Source organism: Lithobates pipiens, unplaced genomic scaffold (genome assembly GCF_037356315.1).
Source record: "Lithobates pipiens isolate NorthernLeopardFrog02 unplaced genomic scaffold, aLitPip1_a1.2 Scaffold_27, whole genome shotgun sequence".
NCBI classification, from domain to species: Eukaryota; Metazoa; Chordata; class Amphibia; order Anura; family Ranidae; genus Lithobates; species Lithobates pipiens.
Genome location: NW_027507788.1, coordinates 41,941,211 through 41,962,680, shown reverse-complemented (window position 1 = coordinate 41,962,680; position 21,470 = coordinate 41,941,211). Strand labels below are relative to the sequence as shown.

General features: G+C 44.6%; 1 protein-coding gene across 1 annotated transcript in view; it reads right to left on the bottom strand.

Annotated features, from left to right (window-relative positions):
* TIMP2 (TIMP metallopeptidase inhibitor 2) overlaps nt 1–21,470 on the bottom strand; it is a 66,092-nt gene that overhangs the window by 14,920 nt on the left and 29,702 nt on the right. Inside the window, exons 2-3 of the mRNA XM_077456881.1 lie at nt 12,457–12,557; nt 7,759–7,867 (exon numbers count right to left, since the gene is read on the bottom strand). Of these exons, the coding sequence (XP_077313007.1) occupies nt 7,759–7,867; nt 12,457–12,557 (210 nt within the window). The remainder of the gene's footprint in view (nt 1–7,758; nt 7,868–12,456; nt 12,558–21,470) is intronic.

Here is a 21,470-nt window from a genome sequence, read left to right as displayed (position 1 = left end):
TATGCCTCGTGCAGAGCTCAGGGGTGCATTATGTACAGAGTGCAGAGCTCAGGGGTGCATTATGTACAGAGTGTAAAGCTCAGGAGTGCACTATGTACAGAGTGCAGGGTTCAGCAGTGCATCACATACAGAGTTCAGAGCTCAGGGATGCGTTATGTACAGAGCGCAGAGCTCAGGGATGTGTTATGTACAGAGGGCAGAGCTCAGGAGTGCGCTATGCACAGATGCAGCGTTCCATTTAGAAGTGTGCTACAGTATGTACAGAGTGCAGGGTTCAGTTTAGGAGTGTGCTTTTGACAGAGTGCAGGGTTCAGGAGTGCATTACATACAGAGTTTAGGGTGTGTTATATACAGAGTTCAGTGTTTAGGGGTGTGATAAGCACAGAGTGCAACCCCAACTATCCCCCCTCCCCCCAAAAAAAAGGTTACTTGCATCTCTCTTTCCTGGCCTGGCTCTAGTACCTCCCTGTGTAGGTGTCTCTGCCTTACCTTGCATGGGGATTTTTGATCTCTCAGATTCTGGAGATCTGTCCCTACTGTGAGTGCATGCAGGGATCTGTTATTTCCGTGAGCCACTGAGATCAAACCTGTCCCTTGTAAACACAGAAAGCTTCTATGTTTACAAGTGACTGCAGGGGGTGAGAGTCGGAGGTGGCGGAATGTAGTTCCGCCACATTCTGGCTGCAAAACTGGATGTCAAGGCCTGGAGGGCTTGATTCGGCACGTGGACCTTGTGTTTGACATATGTGATCTAGAGAATATGCACATGCACTGTGGCATGTCATTGAGGGGGGAGCCAAATTCAAGAACCAGGGAGAGATAGCCAGCGTCCAATGACATAAGAGGGGAAGATGGCAGTGCTGGACTTGGTGTGCCGCAAAACGCAGCAAGAGTGGAACGACATTATATAGCATTGTCATTTGTCTATACAGCGGCCAGGAGGTGGTTAAACGCTGCTAAGCTTTCATTCATTTCAATGGCCAGAATAAATTATTATTCTGGCCAATTCATTTAATGCCTAAGAACTTGCCGCGTCTACACGTGCCAAAACACGTTACACGAGTTTACAAGCGCCAAGCGTTTTGTCCTGCTAAAACTCTGCTGTCAGGAGGAACGAAGTCTAGGAGAGTTAGCAAAATGTCTAGTGTGCATGAGGCACAATTGTTTTCTGCTGCACCATATGAACAACAACTGTCTTGTTTACAATGCAGCTTAGAAAAAGTGATCAAGCCGATGCAGAGGATTCATAATTACACCATTTTTCTATGCGAAATCTCTTTTTTTTTTTTTTTTTTTTTTATATGACTCTAAAATAATGCAATCCGTGAACTAGATCATTTATATTTGAATTACCCAACTGTATTTTCCCACCTTTGGACCTTGATCTAAAGACCTTCAGCATATTCTGAGTTACTGACTACTCCATTACTGTGTCTGCCCACCCTCCCGTCCGAAAAGATCCGGCTGTCATTTTGACAGCCTGGTGACGCTCGATGCTGCAGGAGCACCGACAGCAGCTCTTGTGTAAATGAAAGCCCACAGCATGCTGGCACACTGAAGATGGCCATAGATGGATCGAAACTCAACCAGTTCAGCAAGCACCAGCTGAAATTTGGTCTGTGCATGGCCATTCCCATCTAACAATTGACTCTTGACGAACAGGAATATTGGAAAACTTTTTTTGTTCAGCAGCTAAAGCAAATCGACCGCTGATCAGTGTATTCTCACAACAGAGGAGTCCTGCTATCACAATATAATAGGATTGACTTACTAAAGGCAAATAGACTGTAAGCTTTGCAAAGTGCAGTTACTTCAGAGCTTAGTAAATAAGGCAGCATTTCACTATGCAAAAGAATACCCAATCATGTGCAAGGAAAATAAAAAATAAAACAGCATTTTTGCTTGCACATGATTGGATGATGGAAGAAGTCAGCAGAGCTTCTGCTCATTTACTAAGCTCTGGAGCAACTGCATTTTGCAAAATGCACAATCTATTTGCCTGTAGTAAATCAACCCCAATAAGCATTCCTCTGTACCCCGTGTGTGGATGGGGGAATCCTTTTTCTTTTTTTTTGATCGGCCCATTGCCTGAAAAAATGTATCCATCTCAGGTCAGTCTTATCCTCCAATGATGCGATTTTCACACTCCTCGTCACTCCAAACACTGCAACTGACATTCTCTCCTGAAAGGAAAACCGGCAGAGGATGTCAGCATCAGTGATGGAACTTTAGCACCGAGCATCCCCAGGCTGTCAAACTGACAGCAGGGACTTTTCAGGGCAGACACAGTAGGGGGAGCAATGGGCATACAAGGCATGCCCCAATTTTTAACTGAAGTTATTTTGGGCATTCTTAGTACCGAAGTCAATAAGTCAGAAAACACAACTGGGTAATATACTGTAAGTATCATGATCCAGTTTGAGGATCACACTACTTTAGATTCCTATAACGAAAAAGGGTGTAGTCATGAATATAACTGATGATGTAATGGGAGCGTAGTCGTATGAGCGGAGGTCCATGGGCTCGGCACCTGGCTCCATTACAAAGATCCCACAGATGTCGGGAATGAGCTGGGTGTGTGTGCACTGTGTGGCGGATGCGTCACGGGCCGTGAAGATAAATGAATAAAACAGGAACAAGAGGAAGAAGTTTTTTGGGGCAGAAGAGACTTTGCATGTTTCATGACTTCCACTTGAAGAGTGTGATAGCTGATACATTATTCATATAATTCATTCATTCCAGTTCATAGGAGCAAATCAAAGGCTTGTCCTATAGGGACCTCAAGGCTTATAAGTAGGATCCAGCACACATATCAGTGGAAACTTGTTACTTAAATAAAAATTTTACCTATTTAACCATTTAATATCACTTTAGTTAACATTAATTGGCCCCTAATACCGGTAATTCTCCCTTCCCTCCTAAGATATACATTTTTTTTTCCTGTTAAGACTTTTTAGATTTATTGTTTTGTTTCGTTTCTGTTTTTTAGCATTATTTAAAAAAATACGCAATTTTTAATAAAAAATAAAAAAAAATAATTAAATGAAACAACAAGTATGAAATTTGTACATTCTATCTTCATCAGCGCTTCTCAACCTGGGTGCTGTCTGGGTTCCCCCCAGGACTGCATTGAACACCGGACACAGTGTTCCCTGAATCAGTGTCATGACTTGCCATTATGATGGAGGGCCGACCGCCAGCACCATAACAACCATTGATGCTCTGGGGCAAGGACGTTTGTTACTATGGTGATGGCAGCCGGCTCACCCGCAACATGGCAACACATGACTCAGGGCAGGCTGCATGCAGGATTGCCCCCAGCATTCAGGAGAAGACCCAAGTCTTCACCACCTCTTCTTCGCTGCTCTGGGAGCCTCTGATGTATAGGGGGGACCTTGATCCGATGGGGGGCCTTTGATGCATAGGGGGGGCCTTTGATGCATAGGGGGGACCTTGATGCGATGGGGGGCCTTTGATGCATAGGGGGGACCTTGATGCATAGGGGGGACCTTGATGCGATGGGGGGCCTTTGATGCATAGTGGGACCTTGATTTGATGGGGGGGCTTTGATACATAGGGGGGACCTTGATGCGATGGGGGGCCTTTGATGCATAGGGGGGACCTTGATCCGATGGGGGGCCTTCGATGCATAGGGGGGACCTTGATGCGATGGGGGGCCTTTGATGCATAGGGGGACCTTGATGTGATAGGGGGCTTTTGATGTATAGGGGGACTCTGATGCAACGGGGGGATGCTGATGTGATGGGGAACTCATGTATAGGGGGGGACTTTGATATGATGGGGGGATTTCTGACATGAAAGGGGGACTCTGATGTGATGGGGGACCTCTGATGTGATGGGGGGCCTTGATGTGAAGGGAATACTCTGGTGTGATGGGGGAGCTCTGTTGTAATGGGGGAACCACTGGTGTAAAGGGGGGCTCCTGATTTTTCATACTTTTAAAGGTGGCGCAAGTAAAATGCATGCGCTCCTTCCTCAGGCCTAAAGAGGCCTAAAGGAGCACATGCTCCGTAAACACGCTTTCTATTCTCTCACCGCATCTCGGAAGAGATGTTGTCATCATTGGCTCCCTGTGTGTTCCAGAACTCCAGGAAGCATCGGCAATGACTGCCGCGGTCCTTTTGAGTACCACACTGCAGAAGTCATCCTGAAACACAAGCTTCATGGACACCATTGCACTATTGTGCTCAATGCCTTGTGTTATTTTATCATTGTGAGTACCTGTATCCACATTTTGTAGTAAATGACTTTACTCTCTATGCTTAGATTGGCGCCCGTGCTTTCTTCTCATCTGTTCCAGAGCTGCTTCTTGCTTGTCACTGGGCTGCCTTCAAAGTGGATGCTTATGCACATTATGGATTTTTCATAAGCCACTCTTATAAATCCTTCTATTGTATTTCTCAATTGTCTTTTAATTTTATATGGTTTAATCTGACCCTGTGGGCTGACACCGGGCTTCTTCTAAAGCGTCAATTCGTCCATGTGTGTGATGTAAAGAGGACTGCTCTGTAAAGGGGACACTGTAATGTAAAGGTTGGCTGTGATGTAAGGGGGGCTGTGATGTAAAGGGGCCTGCACTGTAATGTAAAGGTGGGCTGTGATGTAAAGGGGTACTGTAATGTAAAGGGGGGCTGTCATTTAAAGGGGCCTGCTCTGTAAAGGGGGGCTGTGATGTAAAGGGGCCTGCTCTGTAAAGGGGGGCTGTGATGTAAAGGGGCCTGCTCTATAAAGGGGGCACTGTAACGAAAGGGGCGCTGTGATATAAAGAGGCCTGCTCTGTAAAGGGGACTGCTCTGTAAAGGGGGCACTTTGAGGGCAGAGGCTCTACTCCATTCTGTGTGTCTCCTCCCGGCTCCAGGGGGTGGAGGAGCTCGTCATTCTAATTTGCAGATCCTCCGGGCCAGGTGGGTGGAGGAGCTGAGAGAAGACACAGGGGCATGGCCGAACAGCAGGTTGGTTAGCAGCGACCGCGGTCTGTGATGGCCCTGTGCGGACCGCGGTCGCTGCTCTCCTCCCACTTTGCACTCTGGTCATCAACAAGCCCAGGGGTTGGGGACCCCTGGTCTATAGAGTTTTAATGTAGAACTTTCATTTCTTTGAGTTGGAGAAAGCTTCATTGTAATTTTCTTTCAAAGTCAAATCAATATTATTTTGATTGTTGCGGGACTTTAAATGGCGTGGGGCCCCCCAGGGGCCGGTGCCTACTCTGCCTATTTGGTAGTCCAGCACTATGGTACCATGCATTACGGTGAGTTATGGTAAAAAGTGATACAACGCGGTTTACCATGATGTATAGGTGTGTAGCCAGCCTAAGATGTACATCCATGCCAATCTCTTCCCAACTGTGGCAAAGCGGTCTCATAGTGTAAAGTACAGTCAGATATAGCGGTGCACACCTCCATCTATTCAGAGTATACATTGTGATATACAATTTTATCCAATACAGCTAATGCATTTATAAGAACATCAATTACCGCGTGCTGCAACCCAGCTCTGCGTTTATAATTGCTTTTCTGTAGATAAAAAATGTTTAAACTTTGGGAAGGTTAAATTCCAGGACCATTTTACAGAGTTCAACCACAGCCCAGGCTTGTAAACCCCAACAAGGCCAGTCATTGTTCAGATGTACATCGCAGGACACTGCAGAGCAGCAACATATGGCTGAAGTGTCATTAGTGTCCACAGAAGTATAATAAAGTACATTTCATTTGGAAAAACTCTGAACCGGCCTTTGGTAGTACTAGTAAATGTGACCCTGCCCCAGAATGGACAAGGTTTGAGATATTACATACAATGCAAAAGGGGTGTTTTTAGTGAACCGTGTGAGCAGGAGAAAAGTGCTGAGTGTATGAAAGGGGGCCTGTATATGCAAGAGAGGAGTACAGAGGGAATGATGGTGGGCAGTATAATGCAAGAGAGGAGTACAGAGGGAATGATGGTGGGCAGTATAATGCAAGAGAGGAGTACAGAGGGAATTAAGGCAGGCAGTATGTGCAAGAGAGGAGTACAGAGGGAATGATGGCAGGTAGTATGTACAGAGGGAATGATGGTGGGCAGTATATGCAAGAGAGGAGTACACAGGGAATGATGGTGGGCATTATGTGCAAGAGAGGAGTACACAGGGAATGATAGGGGCAGTATGTGCAAGAGAGGAGTACAGAGGGGGTGATGGTGGGCAGTATATGCAGGAGAAGAGTACAGAGGGAACGATGATGGGCAATATATGCAAGACAGGAGTACAGAGGGAATGGTGGGGGCAGTATGTGCAGGAGAGGGGTACAGAGGGAATAATGGTGGGTAGTATGTGCAGGAGAGGAGTACAGAGGGAATGATGGGGTCTGTATGTGTAGGAGAAGAGTACAGAGGGAATAATGATGGGTAGTATATGCAAGAGAGGAGTACAGAGGGAATGATGGCAGGTAGTATGTACAGAAGAGGAGTACAGAGGGAATGATGGTGGGCATTATGTGCAAGAGAGGAGTACAGAGGGAATGATGGTGGGCATTATGTGCAAGAGAGGAGTACAGAGGGAACGATGATGGGCAATATATGCAAGAGAGGAGTACAGAAGGAATTATGGGGGCAGTATGTGCAGGAGAGGTGTACAGGGGGAATAATGGTGGGTAGTATGTGCAGGAGAGGAGTACAGACGGAACGATGGTGGGCAGCATATGCAAGAGAGGAGTACAGAGGGAATGATGGGGGTCAGTATGTGTAGGAGAGGAGTACAGAGGTAATAATGATGGGCGGTATGTGCAGGAGAGGAGTACAGAGGGAATTATGGTGGGCAGTATGTGCAGGAAATTAGTGCAGAGTGTACGATGATGGGCAATATGTGCAGGAGGAGTGTAGAGAGCATGATTATGGGCAGTATATGCAGAGGAGGAGTACAGAGGGAATGATGGAGCGCAGTATGTGCAGGAGAGGAGTATAGAGGGAATGATGGAGTACAGTATGTGCAGGAGAGGAGTACAGAGGGAATGTTGGCGTGCAATATGTGCAGAAAATGAGTGAAGAGTGTACGACGAGAGGCAATATGTGCAAAAGAGGAGTGTAGAGAGTATGATGGTGGGCAATATCTGCAGGAGAGGAGCGCAGAGGGCATGACAGCAGGTTATTAGTGCAGGACAATAGTATGCAGGGTATGATGGTGGGGCAATATGTACAAGAAAATAGTGTGGAGGGCATTACGGAGGGCAATATGTGCAAGAAAGTAGTATGAAGGGTGTGATGTGGGGTGGTATGGACATGGGAAAAGTGTGGCAGGCATGATGGAGGCCAGCATGTACAGAAGGATAGCTTGGAGGGCATGATGGAGGGCCATATGTATAGGAGAGGACTGCTGAGGGCATGGCAGTGGGCAGTATGTATGTATCACACTTCTCTCTTCAAGGCACAGCTTAAAATACAAAAATCTTAGGGAGCGGAGGAGACAAAAAAGTTTTTCAGAAGAGGAGGCAGAAAGCCTCTAGTCATTTTTGCAACCCTGCCCTGTGTATACTGTACAATGTGACTGCCTCTCAATGACTAGAGGATGAGCAAAAGGGAAATGGGAAGAACAATGGAGAAGATGGCAGCAGCGGGAGATAGAGCAGTGATTGACGGCCTGGATCCGATAGTCCTGGAGGTAAGTGTACCATAGTGCGCACATTGTGGCCGGAGCCCACAGTGGACATTACTATCACTTTGATCCAATAACAATGACTTTTAACTGTCCAGCAGTCACTGGTTTCTAACCTGCAATCAGATACTCTTTTTTGCCTCCCGTTTCCAGTGTCACTCCACACACAGCGGAAGAAGCGGCTGTGTATATGTACTGGATGTCCTCGGCGGGGCCCTTGAACATCTGCAAAATACAGAACATGCCAATCAATAGATCATTTCCAATGATAAAAACATTGTGTATATTTAATGAGCAAATATTCCAGGGATATGCAATTAGCGGACCTCCAGCTGTTGCAGAACTACAAGTCCCATGATGGATAGCAAGACTCTGACAGCCACAAGTATGACACCTAGAGACAGAGGCATGATGGGACTTGTAGTTTTGCAACAGCTGGAGGTCTAATTGCATATCCCTGATCTATTCAGTTAATATTGCAGGATTTACCCTAAAGCTGCACTCCGGCCAAACAAATATATGCACAGTCAAAATGCACATATGAAAGCTGCCTTACTTGCCAAACGATTTGTATTTCATTCCTTCCAGTCCTGAGATTTGCACAGCCTTGCCACATAGCACAGTCAGCCCGCTGATCTTTTTTTCTGCTGCAGTAAGGAACACTTTTTGCCGCCCCCCTATGATTGGACAGTATAGGAGAAGCAGCAGATTTATGAGGTCATCTCTCTGCCTTCTCCTCCTGTATGTATACGACTTGACAGAACATGTGAATGCAGGACATCTAATTGGCTTTATGTACTGCCCATCCTTCTCCCAGTCTACAGTGTACAGAGTGCAGAGTGCTTCTGTACAGGGGACTTCAAGAGTCTTAAAACTAGTCAAATGTAGATATTTATACTGGATATATATATATATATATATATATATATATATATATATATATATATATATATTTTGTGTTTTTTTTAAAGTAATAATTATTTAAATAAATATACGACTGCATTCACTGGTGTTTTTTAAAATCTGATGTATTTTTTCTTATGACGGTACTCTTCATTATTCTTGTATAAAAAAAAGTTTTCAATGAATTGGCCGACTCATAGCCTTGCATTGTGAGAAGGAGCGGAAACTTGCAACAATTGTACAATATCTCAAAGTAGGAAGCAGAGCCTGAGCATGTAATGAGCAAATATGGCTGCCCCATGTAAATACACTGCCTTGAAAAAAGTATTCACACCCCTTGAAATGTTCCACATTTTGTCATGTTACAGCCAAAAATGTAAATGTATTTTATTGGGATTTGATGTGATAGACCAACACAAAGTGGCACATAATTGTGAAGTGGAAGGAAAATGATAAATGGTTTTCAAAATATTTTACAAATGTCTGAAAAGTGTGGCATGCATTTTATGTTCGGTCCCCTTTACTCTGATACCCCTAACTAAAATCTAGTGGAACCCATTGCCTTCAGAAGATACCTAATTAGTAAACCAAAGTCCACCTGTGTGTAATTTAATCTCAGTATAACTACAGCTGTTCTGTGAAGCCCTCAGATGTTTGTTAGAGAACCTTAGTGAACAAACAGCATCATGAAGGCCAAGGAGCACACCAGACAGGTCAGGGATAAAGTTGTGGAGAAGTTTAAAGCAGGGTTATGTTATAAACAAATATATATAAATTATAAACAAATATCCCAAGCTTTGAATCTCTCACGGAGCTCTGTTCAGTCCATCACCTGAAAATGGAAAGAGTATGGCACAACTGAAAACCTACCAAGACATGACCGTCCACCTGAACTGACAGGCCGGGCAAGGAGAAGCAGCCAAGAGGCCCATGGTAACTCTGGAGGAGCTGCAGAGATCCACAGCTCAGGTGGGAGAATCTGTCCACAGGACAACTATTAGTGGTGCTCTCCACAAACCTGGCCTTTATGGAAGAGTGGTGAGAAGAAAGACATAAGAAGTCCTGTTTGCAGTTTGTGAGAAGCCATGTGGGGGACACAGCAAACATGTGGAAGAAGGTGCTCTGGTCAGATGAGACCAAAATTGAACTTCTTGGCCTAAAAGCAAAATGCTATGTGTGACTGAAAACAAACACTGCACATCACCCTGAACACACCAACCCCACTGTGAAACATGTTGGTGGAAACATCGTGTTGTGGGGATGCTTTACTTCAGCAGGCACAGGGAAGCTGGTCAGAGTTGATGGGAAGATGGATGGAGCCAAATACAGAGCAATCTTAGAAGAAAACCTGTTAGACTCTTCAAAAGACTTGAGACCGGGGCAGAGGTTCACCTTCCAGCAGGACAACGACCCCAAACATACAGCCAGACCTACAATGAAATGGTTTAGATCAAAGCATATTCATGTGTTAGAATGGCCCAGTCACAGTCCAGACCTAAATCCAATTGAGAGTCTGTGGCAAAACTTGAAACTCGCTGTTCCCATCTGACAGGGCTTGAGCTATTTTGAAAAGAAGAATGGGCAAAAATTTCACTCTCTAGATGTTCAAAGCTGATAGAGACATCCCCAAAAAGACTTGCATCTGTAATTGCAGTGAAAGGAGCTTCTACAAAGTATTGACTCAGGGGGCTGAATACAAATGTACCCCACACTTAAAAAAATTGAAAACCATTTATCATTTTCCTTCCACTTCACAATTATGTGCCACTTTGTGTTGGTCTGTCACATAAAATACATTTACATTTTTGGTTGTAACATGACAAAATGTAGAAAATATCAAGGGGTATGAATACTTTTTCAAGGCACTGTATATAAGTACAATTTATACATTTAAAATATAATATAGATTTTTTTTACATTTAACTAATTTATTTTACTGTCAATGTTAAAAAAGAATATCAATTTCATTAATGCCAAACTAGGGGACACCTAAAAATAATCCCTTACAAGCCCTGAACGTCTCTCTGATTAAGCTACATTTTCCACTGAAATCTATTTGGAAAGCCACACTTACAGGAGTGGCAGATTCCTAGTCCCCTGCTGCACTCAGTGGTTTCTCCCGCTGACCCCTGAATCACTACTGTATGCTGTAGTGACATAGAGTTCAGTAGGGTAAACCACTGAAGGCAACAGGGGAACAGAAGATCGAACCTACCAGAAATGTACGTTTCTGAAGAAACTTCAACCTATAAATTCATCATGCATCAGTGAGGCACTCAGTAGTGCAAGCACTGAGATATATTGCTCTTTTTATGGCATAATGGCAGCACTACTACCATATAATTCCGCAGAAACTGCTACATAATATAAAACATTTTTGCACATACATGAAAATACAGACAGGAAATCTAAAAAGAGACAATGGGCTCAGTTCTAAGCTACGTTATATGGCCAAAAGCTTGGTGACCCCTGACTATCACACCTACCACTATACAGCCAATATTATATAGAGGTGTCCCTCCAAATTATTGAGTTCAGGTGTTTCCATTGAAGGGTACTTTTAATGCTACACCATGTGAATATGATTGTGTGCAACCGTTTGAGGAAGACCCTTTTCTGTTCCAGCATGACTGCCCCCTGTGTACAAACCCAGCTCCATAAAGTCATGGCTTGATGAGTTTCACGGCTTGATGAGTTTGGTGTGGAGGAACTTGGCCTTCGCAGAGCTCTGACCCCAACCCTACTGAACACCTTTGGGGTGATTTAGAATGCCAATCGCAAGGTCTTCTCATCCAACATCAGTACTTGACCTCACAAATGTTCTTTTGGATGAATGGGCAAAAATTCCCACAGCCCCCCCCCCCCCCCCAAAATCTTGCGGAAAAGCCACCAAGGGGGAACGGATAGGCAACTTAATTTAATGGTTTTTGGAATGTAATCTTTAAAGAGGAGGGCCGGTTTTAAAAAAAATAAAAAAATTAAAAAGTCAGCAGCTGCAAACACTGTAGCTGCTGACTTTTAATAAGCACACTTACCTGTCCAGGGCGCCCGCGATGTCGGCCGCCCGAAGCTGACCTGTCCCTTGGCGCTCGGGTCCCGGCGCTGCTATTTTGGCTAAGGGAAACAGGCAGTGGAGCCTTGCGGCTTCACTGCCCGTTTCCTACTGCGCATGTGCGAGTCGCGCATCGCTTTGTGAATGGGGCGCGCTGTGTTCTGGGACACACAGTTCCCAGAACACAGCGCGACCCATTACCCAGAAGACGCCGCACGTAGGAGAGAAGACAGAAGATCTCCGTGGGGGAGGAAGAGGCAGATTAGGACGATGTGCCTAGCAACAGGCATTTCTGTTAAGTTAAAAAAAATATTTTTTTTCTGATTTTTTTTCTAAATTTTAATGTATTTTTTTTTTAGGGTGGCCCTCCACTTTAACAAGCCATATAATGTAGATGTGATAGTCAGGTGTCCACAAATGTTTGGCTACACAGTGTATGACGACTGATTGACCGCAATCTTCTTTTATTTAGCTAAAATAATATGTCTCGACTTTTCCCACCCTTATTCCCTATATCACCTCATTGATCACGCCAGGAGCCCGAATCATTAGAAACTTAGACTCAATTTATAAGGACATCCACCTATTAAAAAATACCAACTCTTACAGGCTATAGTAGCTTATTACAATAAATCCATATCTTTCGCTAATATGGCCTTATATTTTACCGATTTTTGTGTCACAATATTTCATACGTTTCATTGTATAAATATTTACCTTCTAAACATTTTCTTTGTTAACTTTTATGAAAATGTATTTCTGTATGTTTTCTTCACTTCAATAAAATTTTGTGGGAAAAAAATTAAATAAATAAAAATAAAAAAATTTGAATTGACCCTATTGTTGTTTTATTTCATACCTTAATTTGTTTGATTTCATATTGGATCCTTTTGATGGGATTCCCATAGACATCATTCCCGCTGTCAATTTCTTTACCCACAATGGCCTTGGCTCGAATCACTGCAAGGAAAGAATAGGAAAGAATTTAAATAAAATGTTTTTATTTTTTTTTAGCATAAAAGTTTTTGTTAAATATTATTTTGAATAAATTATAAATTTTTTCATGATGTAGCGAGCAAAAAAAATATGTTTATTTTATTTTGTTGCTTACTGTATGTCAATCCTTCTCTTTTTTTTCCCATATTTACTTTTGAAAGATAAGACTGCACAGTAACAGAATATTATTTGTAATTCTATGAACTGATCTGGGTAGAGAGAAAAAAAATTTGAACTCCATGAAAGTCTTTTTTTCTTTCATTTTATTGATGCTTTTGGCCATGGGACAGAATTTCCCCAATGGGACACAGATGGCAAAAAAAAAAAAAAAAAACGAAAAGGGGGTTATAACCCTCCCTTACTTCCAAAAATGAATACATTCTTAAACATCTGAAATATGGATCACTACTGTTAAAGAATGGAAAGAAAAACTTAAAATCTTTAATATTTTTCAGAACAGTCTACAGTAGAATAGCTGGTGGGGGAGGTGGGGCCCAGACAGTTCTCATTTCAGATATTCTGAAAAAACAAGGTTGAGCCATTGTGCATTAATAGCAGAATAGGCATATTTCAGCCGTGTCACGGGACCTATTCAGAACCACGCCACACATCCCAAAATAAACGTGATCCTGCCTTTTGAAGCAATCATTAGCATCTCAGCATAATTGCAGAGATGGGGTTAGTCAAGGTGTCCAGGAAAGCATTAATAAACTCCTGAAATGAACGGTCAGCGATCATCTGTATAGGGTGGTGGAGCAAAAAACGATGGTTGTGGTGAACAGACAGATCCAACTCAGTTCCTCTCATGTGCTGCTGAATCATTAGACAAAAATGCATCCAAATTCTGAGAGGATTTGTTGGAAACAGAGAAGCTTTGTGGAGGGAACTGCTAGTCTGCACTTTCCAAGCCAAAACCAAAGCAACAGAGCCAAGAGCTAGTGCAGAACGCGTGATGGGAGAGAGCGAGAAAGAGGAGACAAGAGAGGACACTGATAAAATAATGGTCAACGATAAAAGCATCAGGGTGGACCTGGACGGATAATACGACCAAGTGCGGCATAGACACGTCATCATTGTTGACGGATCTAGACGATTTCTGTTCGATCATAAGTACGGCCTTGAATGACACATTCCTGAATATAGAGAAAGGAAAGGAAAGGGAGGCACACTGTAGACACCCCCAGTTTATACAGGGAAAAACATCCCCTGGATGAGCTTAAGAAATTAGTTGCCTAATACAGCCAAAAATCATTGCTACCCAATGTAGTGGTTCTCAATCATAGGGCTGAGGCCCACTGCTGGACCATGGCCTTCCTCCTTCTGGTCCAATCTCCCTTAACCTTCTACAGTGCCTCTCAGCTCCCATAGTGCCCCTCAAACTCCCATAGTGGACCACAGTGCCCATAAAGCTCTCACAGTGCCTCTAGTCCCCCTAAAAAGCCCACAGCCCTCAGAGTGCCCCTCAACCCAACTCAAGACCCCCAAGACTGCTAGAGAGCCTCCAGTCCCCCATAGTGCCCCTAGGAAAAGAAACGCAGCGCCTCTAAGTGCAGTACTGGTAAACCATTTAATGATAAGTCAAAAGTGAAACAAAGGGAGCATAAACACAAGCATGATAGTAATCCTGCAGCAAAATCCAGGGGTGGTTTTCTGCTAAACATCCGTGTCTCTGAAGTGAAGCTGACGGCTCGCGCCCGTGGATTCAAGCATTCGCAGCGTATGAGAACAACAGGCAACACAGGAGCGATCGAAGATGTTGTCGCCCCATAGTGCCCATAACCTCTAACAGTGTCTCACACTGCCCCCAAGACCACGAAGAGCCCCCATCTCCCACAGTGCCTCCAAGCCTCCCACGGTACCCATCAACCTAATGCATAGCCTCCAGGCCCCCATAGCAACCCCAAACTCTAGCAGTGTCCCACAGTGCCGCCTAGACCACTAAGAGCCCTCAGCCCCCAAAGTACCTCCCAGCCTCCCATGGGTGCTCCTCAACCTAACACAAGGCCCCCAAGCCTGCTGCAGAGCCTCCAGCCCCACATAGTGTTCCCAGCCTCCAAAACTGTCCCACAGTGCCCCCAAGACCACTAAGAGCCCTCAGACTCCAAAGTGCCACCCAGCCTCCCACATTGTAGCCTAAACCTACGTAAGGCCCCACAGCCTGCTGCAGAGCCTCCAGCCCACCACAGTCCTCCCAACCTCCAACAGTGTCCTACAGTGCCCCCAAGAGCCCTTAGTTCCCCCAGCCTCCCACAGTGCCCCTCAACCCAATGTAAGACCCCCAAGCCTGCTGCAGAGCCTCCAGCCCCTCATAGTGCCTTCAACCCCCAACAGAGTCCCACCGTTCCCTCAAGCCCCCTAAGAGTCCTCAGCCCCCACAGTCCCTCAGCCCACATAAGCCCCCCAGGCCTGCTACAGAGCCTCCAGCCCCCCAGAGTGCCCCAATCTCAAATGGTGTCCCCAAGCCCCCTAAGAGCATTTAGCCCCCACAGCCTTTCACTTTGCCCCTTAACCCAATGCAAGGGTCTTCCAACAGTGTCCCACAGCCCTCTAACCTTCCACAGTGCTTTCCAGCACCAAGAAGTTCCCAGCCTCCTGGAGAGACCTTTAGCCCCTTCCAGTAACTTCATCCCCTAGAGGGCAACAAAGTCTGCAGTAGAGTTCCCTAACCCCCTCTGTACCCCGTTACTCCACAGTCATCAATGTGCTTCTTTCTTTTGGGTTACCTCACTGAACGAAGAAGCCTCAGATACGCTTCTCACTGGTCACTGACCAAAAAGCGCTTGGCACTGTGAGAATTTACGATGGATGCTCATTCTGGAGCTGTGTATTGCAGTGTATTGAGTACAGACCGCTGTACTGGCAGCACAGGGCATCACGGCTGGATCCAGAGGGGTGGCCAGGCAATTTGGAGTTAGTTCATTTTTTTTTTCTTTTTCATAAAAAGGTGAACTCACCCTTTAAAAAAAAAGCAGCACAGTTTGCCATGCTAACCTTAAATCCGAAGCTGCCCTCCGCAGTACTTCCTTTTCACCAAAAGATGTCCTCACCCAGCCAGAAACTCTGCGGACCTACCTTGAATTCGCCGACTGTACAAAAAAAACGAAATGACTTTTCATGGTCAGGAGTTCTTATGAAAACGTTTTGTTTCTGGAGCGCGGCCGGGAGAAGCACAAGACAAACAGACTGAGTCAAACTGTGTGAGTTCCAGGTACCAAAATATCTGCTGAAAGCACGTGAGGGAAACGGCATCGAATGACAATCTGCCTTGGATTAAACTCTGCTTCAACTTTTCTACAGTTTGCAACGGCACACATCTGGTTTAAATCTTTGAAGTGAACCTGTCCTTGGGTCAAGATGCCAAAAGCTCACCATACACTATACAATCTCCTGCCATCAACTATGCAGTGCAAGGGGTCTGCCTGATTGGATATAAATGGTAGAATAACCAAAATTATGTAATATATAGGAGAAACATTTCCAGGTATTTATTACCTCTCCCAGAGAGCACAGTACTCTCCCTGACAATGCCTTTGTCAACTTTTCCTCTCCAAAAGGATGTCACCATCTTCGTTCGGGCATCATCTAGGGACAAGGATCTACATCCTGGTCTCTGAGATACCAGATCAATGGTAAGATCAGAAGGGAACACATCTTAGATTAAATGGGTGAAATCCAAATGTGGGCGCTCCGACTCCAAAAGTGTCCTCCAGTCACTGGATACATCAAAGTAGTAGGAAGACCCGGCAACTCCAAAATCCTCCGAGCCCTTGTACACACGGTCGGAGAATCTGTCGGAATGTGTCCTATCGGACCGTGTCGTCAGATAATCCGACTGTGTGTGGTATGCATCGGACTGATTCCGTCCGAATCTCCGTCCGACCCAATTTTCCAACATGTTGGAAATATTTCCCGACCAACTGGGCCGGACGGACCTAATCCGATCATGTGTAGAGCATTTTGATCGGACCAAGTGCCACGCATGCTCAGATCAAATTCCTACATCAAAGCTATTGGCTACTAGCCTGAATGTAGTCCCATCGTAACGAAATTACGTCATCACGTTCTGAAAGATCGGATTTTTCGCCAACTTGGCCCGACCGTGTGTATGCAACAGTTTCGGACACAATCCGTCGGACTAAATCCGACGGGCAAAATCCGACGGATTTGGTTGGCAAAATCTCCGACCGTGTGTACGTGGGCTTAAAGTGGTAGTAAACTCTATAAGGCTTTCCTGTAAGTACAGTGACTATCTCCTAAACTTGCACTGTTTAGGAGATATTTATAGTGCCTGCACCCGGTGACATCACTGGGGCATGCCCTCTGAAAGTTCGAAATACCGTGCCAAACCTTCAGAGCCCATGCCATAAACAGCGGGTCCTGTGCACATGCGCAGGAGTGACGTCATTGCGCCCTGGCCACTCACGTACCAGGAGGCCGCGAACCCGGAAGGAAGACCAGATGAAAACGGAAGCCCTGTCAGCGGTAACCGCGTACCGCCAGAGGGCTTCGTTTTAAGGCAAGTCTTTCATATTGTGCTCGTATGCAATGCATACTAGCACATTATGACAATGCTTTGCAGGAATTTTTTTTTTTCACTTTTTTCTTCTACTACAGTTTACTACCACTTTAAAGACTTTATTATTGATGCAGGAGTGACAATAAAAACATTCTAACGCGTTTCGGCGAAATAGCTAACACGTTAGCCTGTTTTTATTGTCACTCCTGCATCAATAATAAAGTCTTTAACTACTTAGGGACCGCCTGCCGTCGTTATACATCGGCTGTTTGAGGTTGCATACCATTGATATGGCAGCAGATATCTCCTATAACCTCTGTTTCTTTTTAAACAGTGGGCGGTCCGCTTTCATATAAAAGTGATCTCTGCGGCAGATTTGCAGCGTGATCACTTTTAACGACTGACAGGAGAGGTGGCCCCCCCCCTCCGCCGCTCCCTGGTGGTCTCCGCCGCTTACATGAGCCATCGGTAGCAGCGGAGATGATCGGGTCCTCTCTCTTCTGAGACATGGAGACAAGTGAGGGAAGGATGGCCCCCATTGGGCTCCAAACCATTGGATGACGCAAGCGACGTCAAACGTCACTTCCGACCAGTGCTCTTAAAGGGGGAAAAAAATTATTGAAAAAATTAAAGTCTAAATGTGAGATCGGAGGTCTTTTTTAACCCAGATCTCACATTAAAGAGGTCCTGTCATGATTTTTTCTACTACAAGAGATGTTTACATATAAAAGTGACCCTTTTTTTTTTGTAAAAGACAGTGTAAAAAGAAAAAATAAATAAGTAAAAAAAAAAAAAAAAAGTAAAGTGCCCCGTCCCATCAAGCTTATGCACAGAAGCGAACACATTACGTAAGTCACGTCCGCATATGAAAACAGCGTTCAAAACACACAGGTGAGGTATCACCGCGATCATGAGAGCGAGAGCAATAATTCTAGCAAAAGACCTCCTCTGTAATTTAAAACTGGTAACCTGTAGTTTGTTTTTTGTTTTTTTAAACGTCGCCTATGGAGATTTTTAAGGGTCAAAGTTTGTCGCCATTCCACAAGTGGGCGCATGCATGACATATTGGGTATCAATTTACTAGGTGTAACATTATCTTTCACAATATAAAAAAAATTGGGCTAACTTTACTAACTTTTGTGGGATAAAGTGTATTTGTTGCCAAAGACTGCTGCGCAAATACGGTGTGACATAAAGTATTGCAACAATTGCTATATATATATATATATATATATATATATATATATATAATATATATATCCCCTCCCTAGTCCCTATCTAGTTTGCCATTGCCCGTCTCTCCTAATTCAAGCCCTGATGCCCTCCTCCATCATCCTTTCCAAATATTTCCCCGAAGCCTTAAAATCTATCCATCTTACCCAGATACTGTTTTATTTTTCAACTTGCTCTATGTCTCTGCATAGTGTAAGTTGGTGAAGTAAAATTAGAAAAATATATACATAAAACTTTTTCAGAAATAAAAAACTGATAATTGGCATGTGCGTATGTATTCACCACCTTTGTTATGAAGCCCATAAAAAGCTCTGGTGCAACCAATTACCTTCAGAAGTCACATAATTAGTGAAATGATGTCCACCTGTGTGCAATCTAAGTGTCACATGATCTGTCATTACATATACACACCTTTTTGAAAGGCCCCAGAGGCTGCAACACCTAAGCAAGAGGCACCACTAACCAAACACTGCCATGAAGACCAAGGAACTCTCCAAACAAGTAAGGGACAATGTTGTTGAGAAGTACAAGTCAGGGTTAGGTTATAAAAAAAATATCCAAATCTTTGATGATCCCTAGGAGCACCATCAAATATATCATAACCAAATGGAAAGAACATGGCACAACAGCAAACCTGCCAAGAGACGGCCGCACACCAAAACTCACGTAGCGGGCAAGGATGGCATTAATCAGAGAGGCAGCACAGAGACCTAAGATAACCCTGGAGGAGCTATAGAGTTCCACAGCAGAGACCTGAGTATCTGTACATAGGACCACAATAAGCCGTACGCTCCATAGAGTTGGGCTTTATAGCAGAGTGGCCAGAAGAAAGCCATTACTTTCAGCAAAAAACAAAAATGGCACGTTTTGAGTTTGGGAAAAGGCATGTGGGAGACTCCCAAAATGTATGGAGGAAGGTGCTCTGGTCTGATGAGACTAAAATGTAACTTTTTGGCCATCAAAGAAAACGCTTTGTCTGGTGCAAACCCATCACATCACCCAAAGACCACCATCCCCACTGTGAAACATGGTGGTGGCAGCATCATGCTGTGGGAATGGTTTTTCAGCAGTCAGGACTGGGAAACTGGTCAGAGTTGAGGGAAAGACGGATGGTGCTAAATACAGGGATATTCCTGAGCAAAACCTGCAGCACTCTGTGTGTGATTTGAGGCTAGGACGGAGGTTCACCTTCCAGCAGGACAATGACCCCAAACACACTGCTAAAGCAACACTTGAGTGGTTTAAGGGGAAACATGTAAATGTGTTGGAATGTCCTAGTCAAAGCCCAGACCTCAATCCAATAGAAAATATGTGGTCAGACTTAAAGATTGCTGTTCACAAGCGCAAACCATCCAACTTGAAGGAGCTGGAGCAGTTTTGCAAAGAGGAATGGGCAACAATCCCAGTGGTAAGATGTGGCAAACTCATAGAGACTTATCCAACGCGACTTGGAGCTGTGATAGCTGCAAAAGGTCGCTCTACAAAGTATTGACTTTAGGGGGGTGAAAAGTTATGCACATTGATTTTTTCTGTTATTTGTAGTTTGCTTCACAATAAAAAAAAAAAATCTTCAAAGCTGTGGGCATGTTCTGTAAATTAAATTATGCAAATCCTCAAACAATCCATGTTAATTCCAGGTTGTGCTTCCATGGTACCCAAATATTTTTGTGCAATAATGTCCTGCTTAAAGTCTTTTCAATCTTAACCCACTTTTTCTCGCTTTTTTGGTTCACCCATTCTACCATTCGTGAAATAATAACTGCTTTATAGTATCTATTTATGACCGGTGCTGCTAAACCCCCATGTTTTTTTTCTGGTGATTAATGCAAATTTTACTCTCTGCATTTTATTTTGCCATATATATTTTAGCATCCTTGTTTTTATTCTTAAAAAAACTTTGTGGTATTGCTATTGGTATCATTTGGAATTGATATAATATTTTTGGAAGGATCACCACTTTTAACATATTTATCCTTGCCATCCAGGGTAGAGGTCTTTCTTAACCACCTCAATACGGGGCACTTAAACCCCTTTCCTGCCCAGGCCATTTTTTTAGCTTTCAGCGCTGTCGCACTTTGAATGGCGGTCATGCTACACTCTACCCATGTGAAATTGTTATAATTTTCTTCACACAAAGAGAGCTGTCTTTTGGTGGTATTTAATCAGTCCAAAAATTTTGAAAAAAGGCGTTTTTCTTCATTCCTGTCAGTAAATTTTGTAAATAAGTAATTTTTCTCCTTCACTGATGAGCGCTAATGAGGCAGCACTGAGGGCGCTGATGAGGCAGAACTGATGGATGCTGATGAGGCAGCACTGAGGGGCGCTGATGAGGCGGGACTGATGGGCGCTAATGAGGCAGCACTGATGAGGCAGCACTGATGGGAACTGATGAGGTAGCACTGATGGGCGCTGATGAGGTAGCACTGATGGATGCTGATGAGGCAACACTGAGGGCGCTGATGAGGCAGAACTGATGGATGCTGATGAGGCAGCACTGATGGGCGCTGATGAGGCAGCACTGATGAGGCAGCACTGATGGGAACTGATGAGGTAGCACTGATGGGCGCTGATGAGGCAGCACTGATGGATGCTGATGAGGTAGCACTGATGGATGCTGATGAGGCAGCACTGATGGGCGCTGATGGGGCGCTGATGAGGGAGCACTGATGGGAACTAATGAGGCAGCACTGATGGATGCTGATGAGGCAGTACTGATGGGCACTGATTAGGTGCCACTGATGAGGAGGCACAAATATGCCGCACTTATGGGCACTGATGGGTGGCACAGGCAGCACTGGTGGGCACAGATAGGCGGCACAGATAGGCGGTACTGATGGGCATTGATGGGTGCCATTGATGAGAAGCAGTGATGAGCATTGATGGGCAACAGTGATGGGCATTAATGGGCAGCACTGATAGCCAGCACTGACTGGCATCACTGATGGCCACTGATGGGTGGCACTGGTGGGCACAGATAGGTGGCACTGATGGGTGGAATTGATGGGCAGCAGTGATGAGCAACAGTGATGGGCAGTACTGATAGCCAGCACTGATGGCCACTTATTGCTGCCACTTTTGGGCACAGATTGGTGTCAATTGTGGGCACTGATTGCTGGAAGTGGCATTGC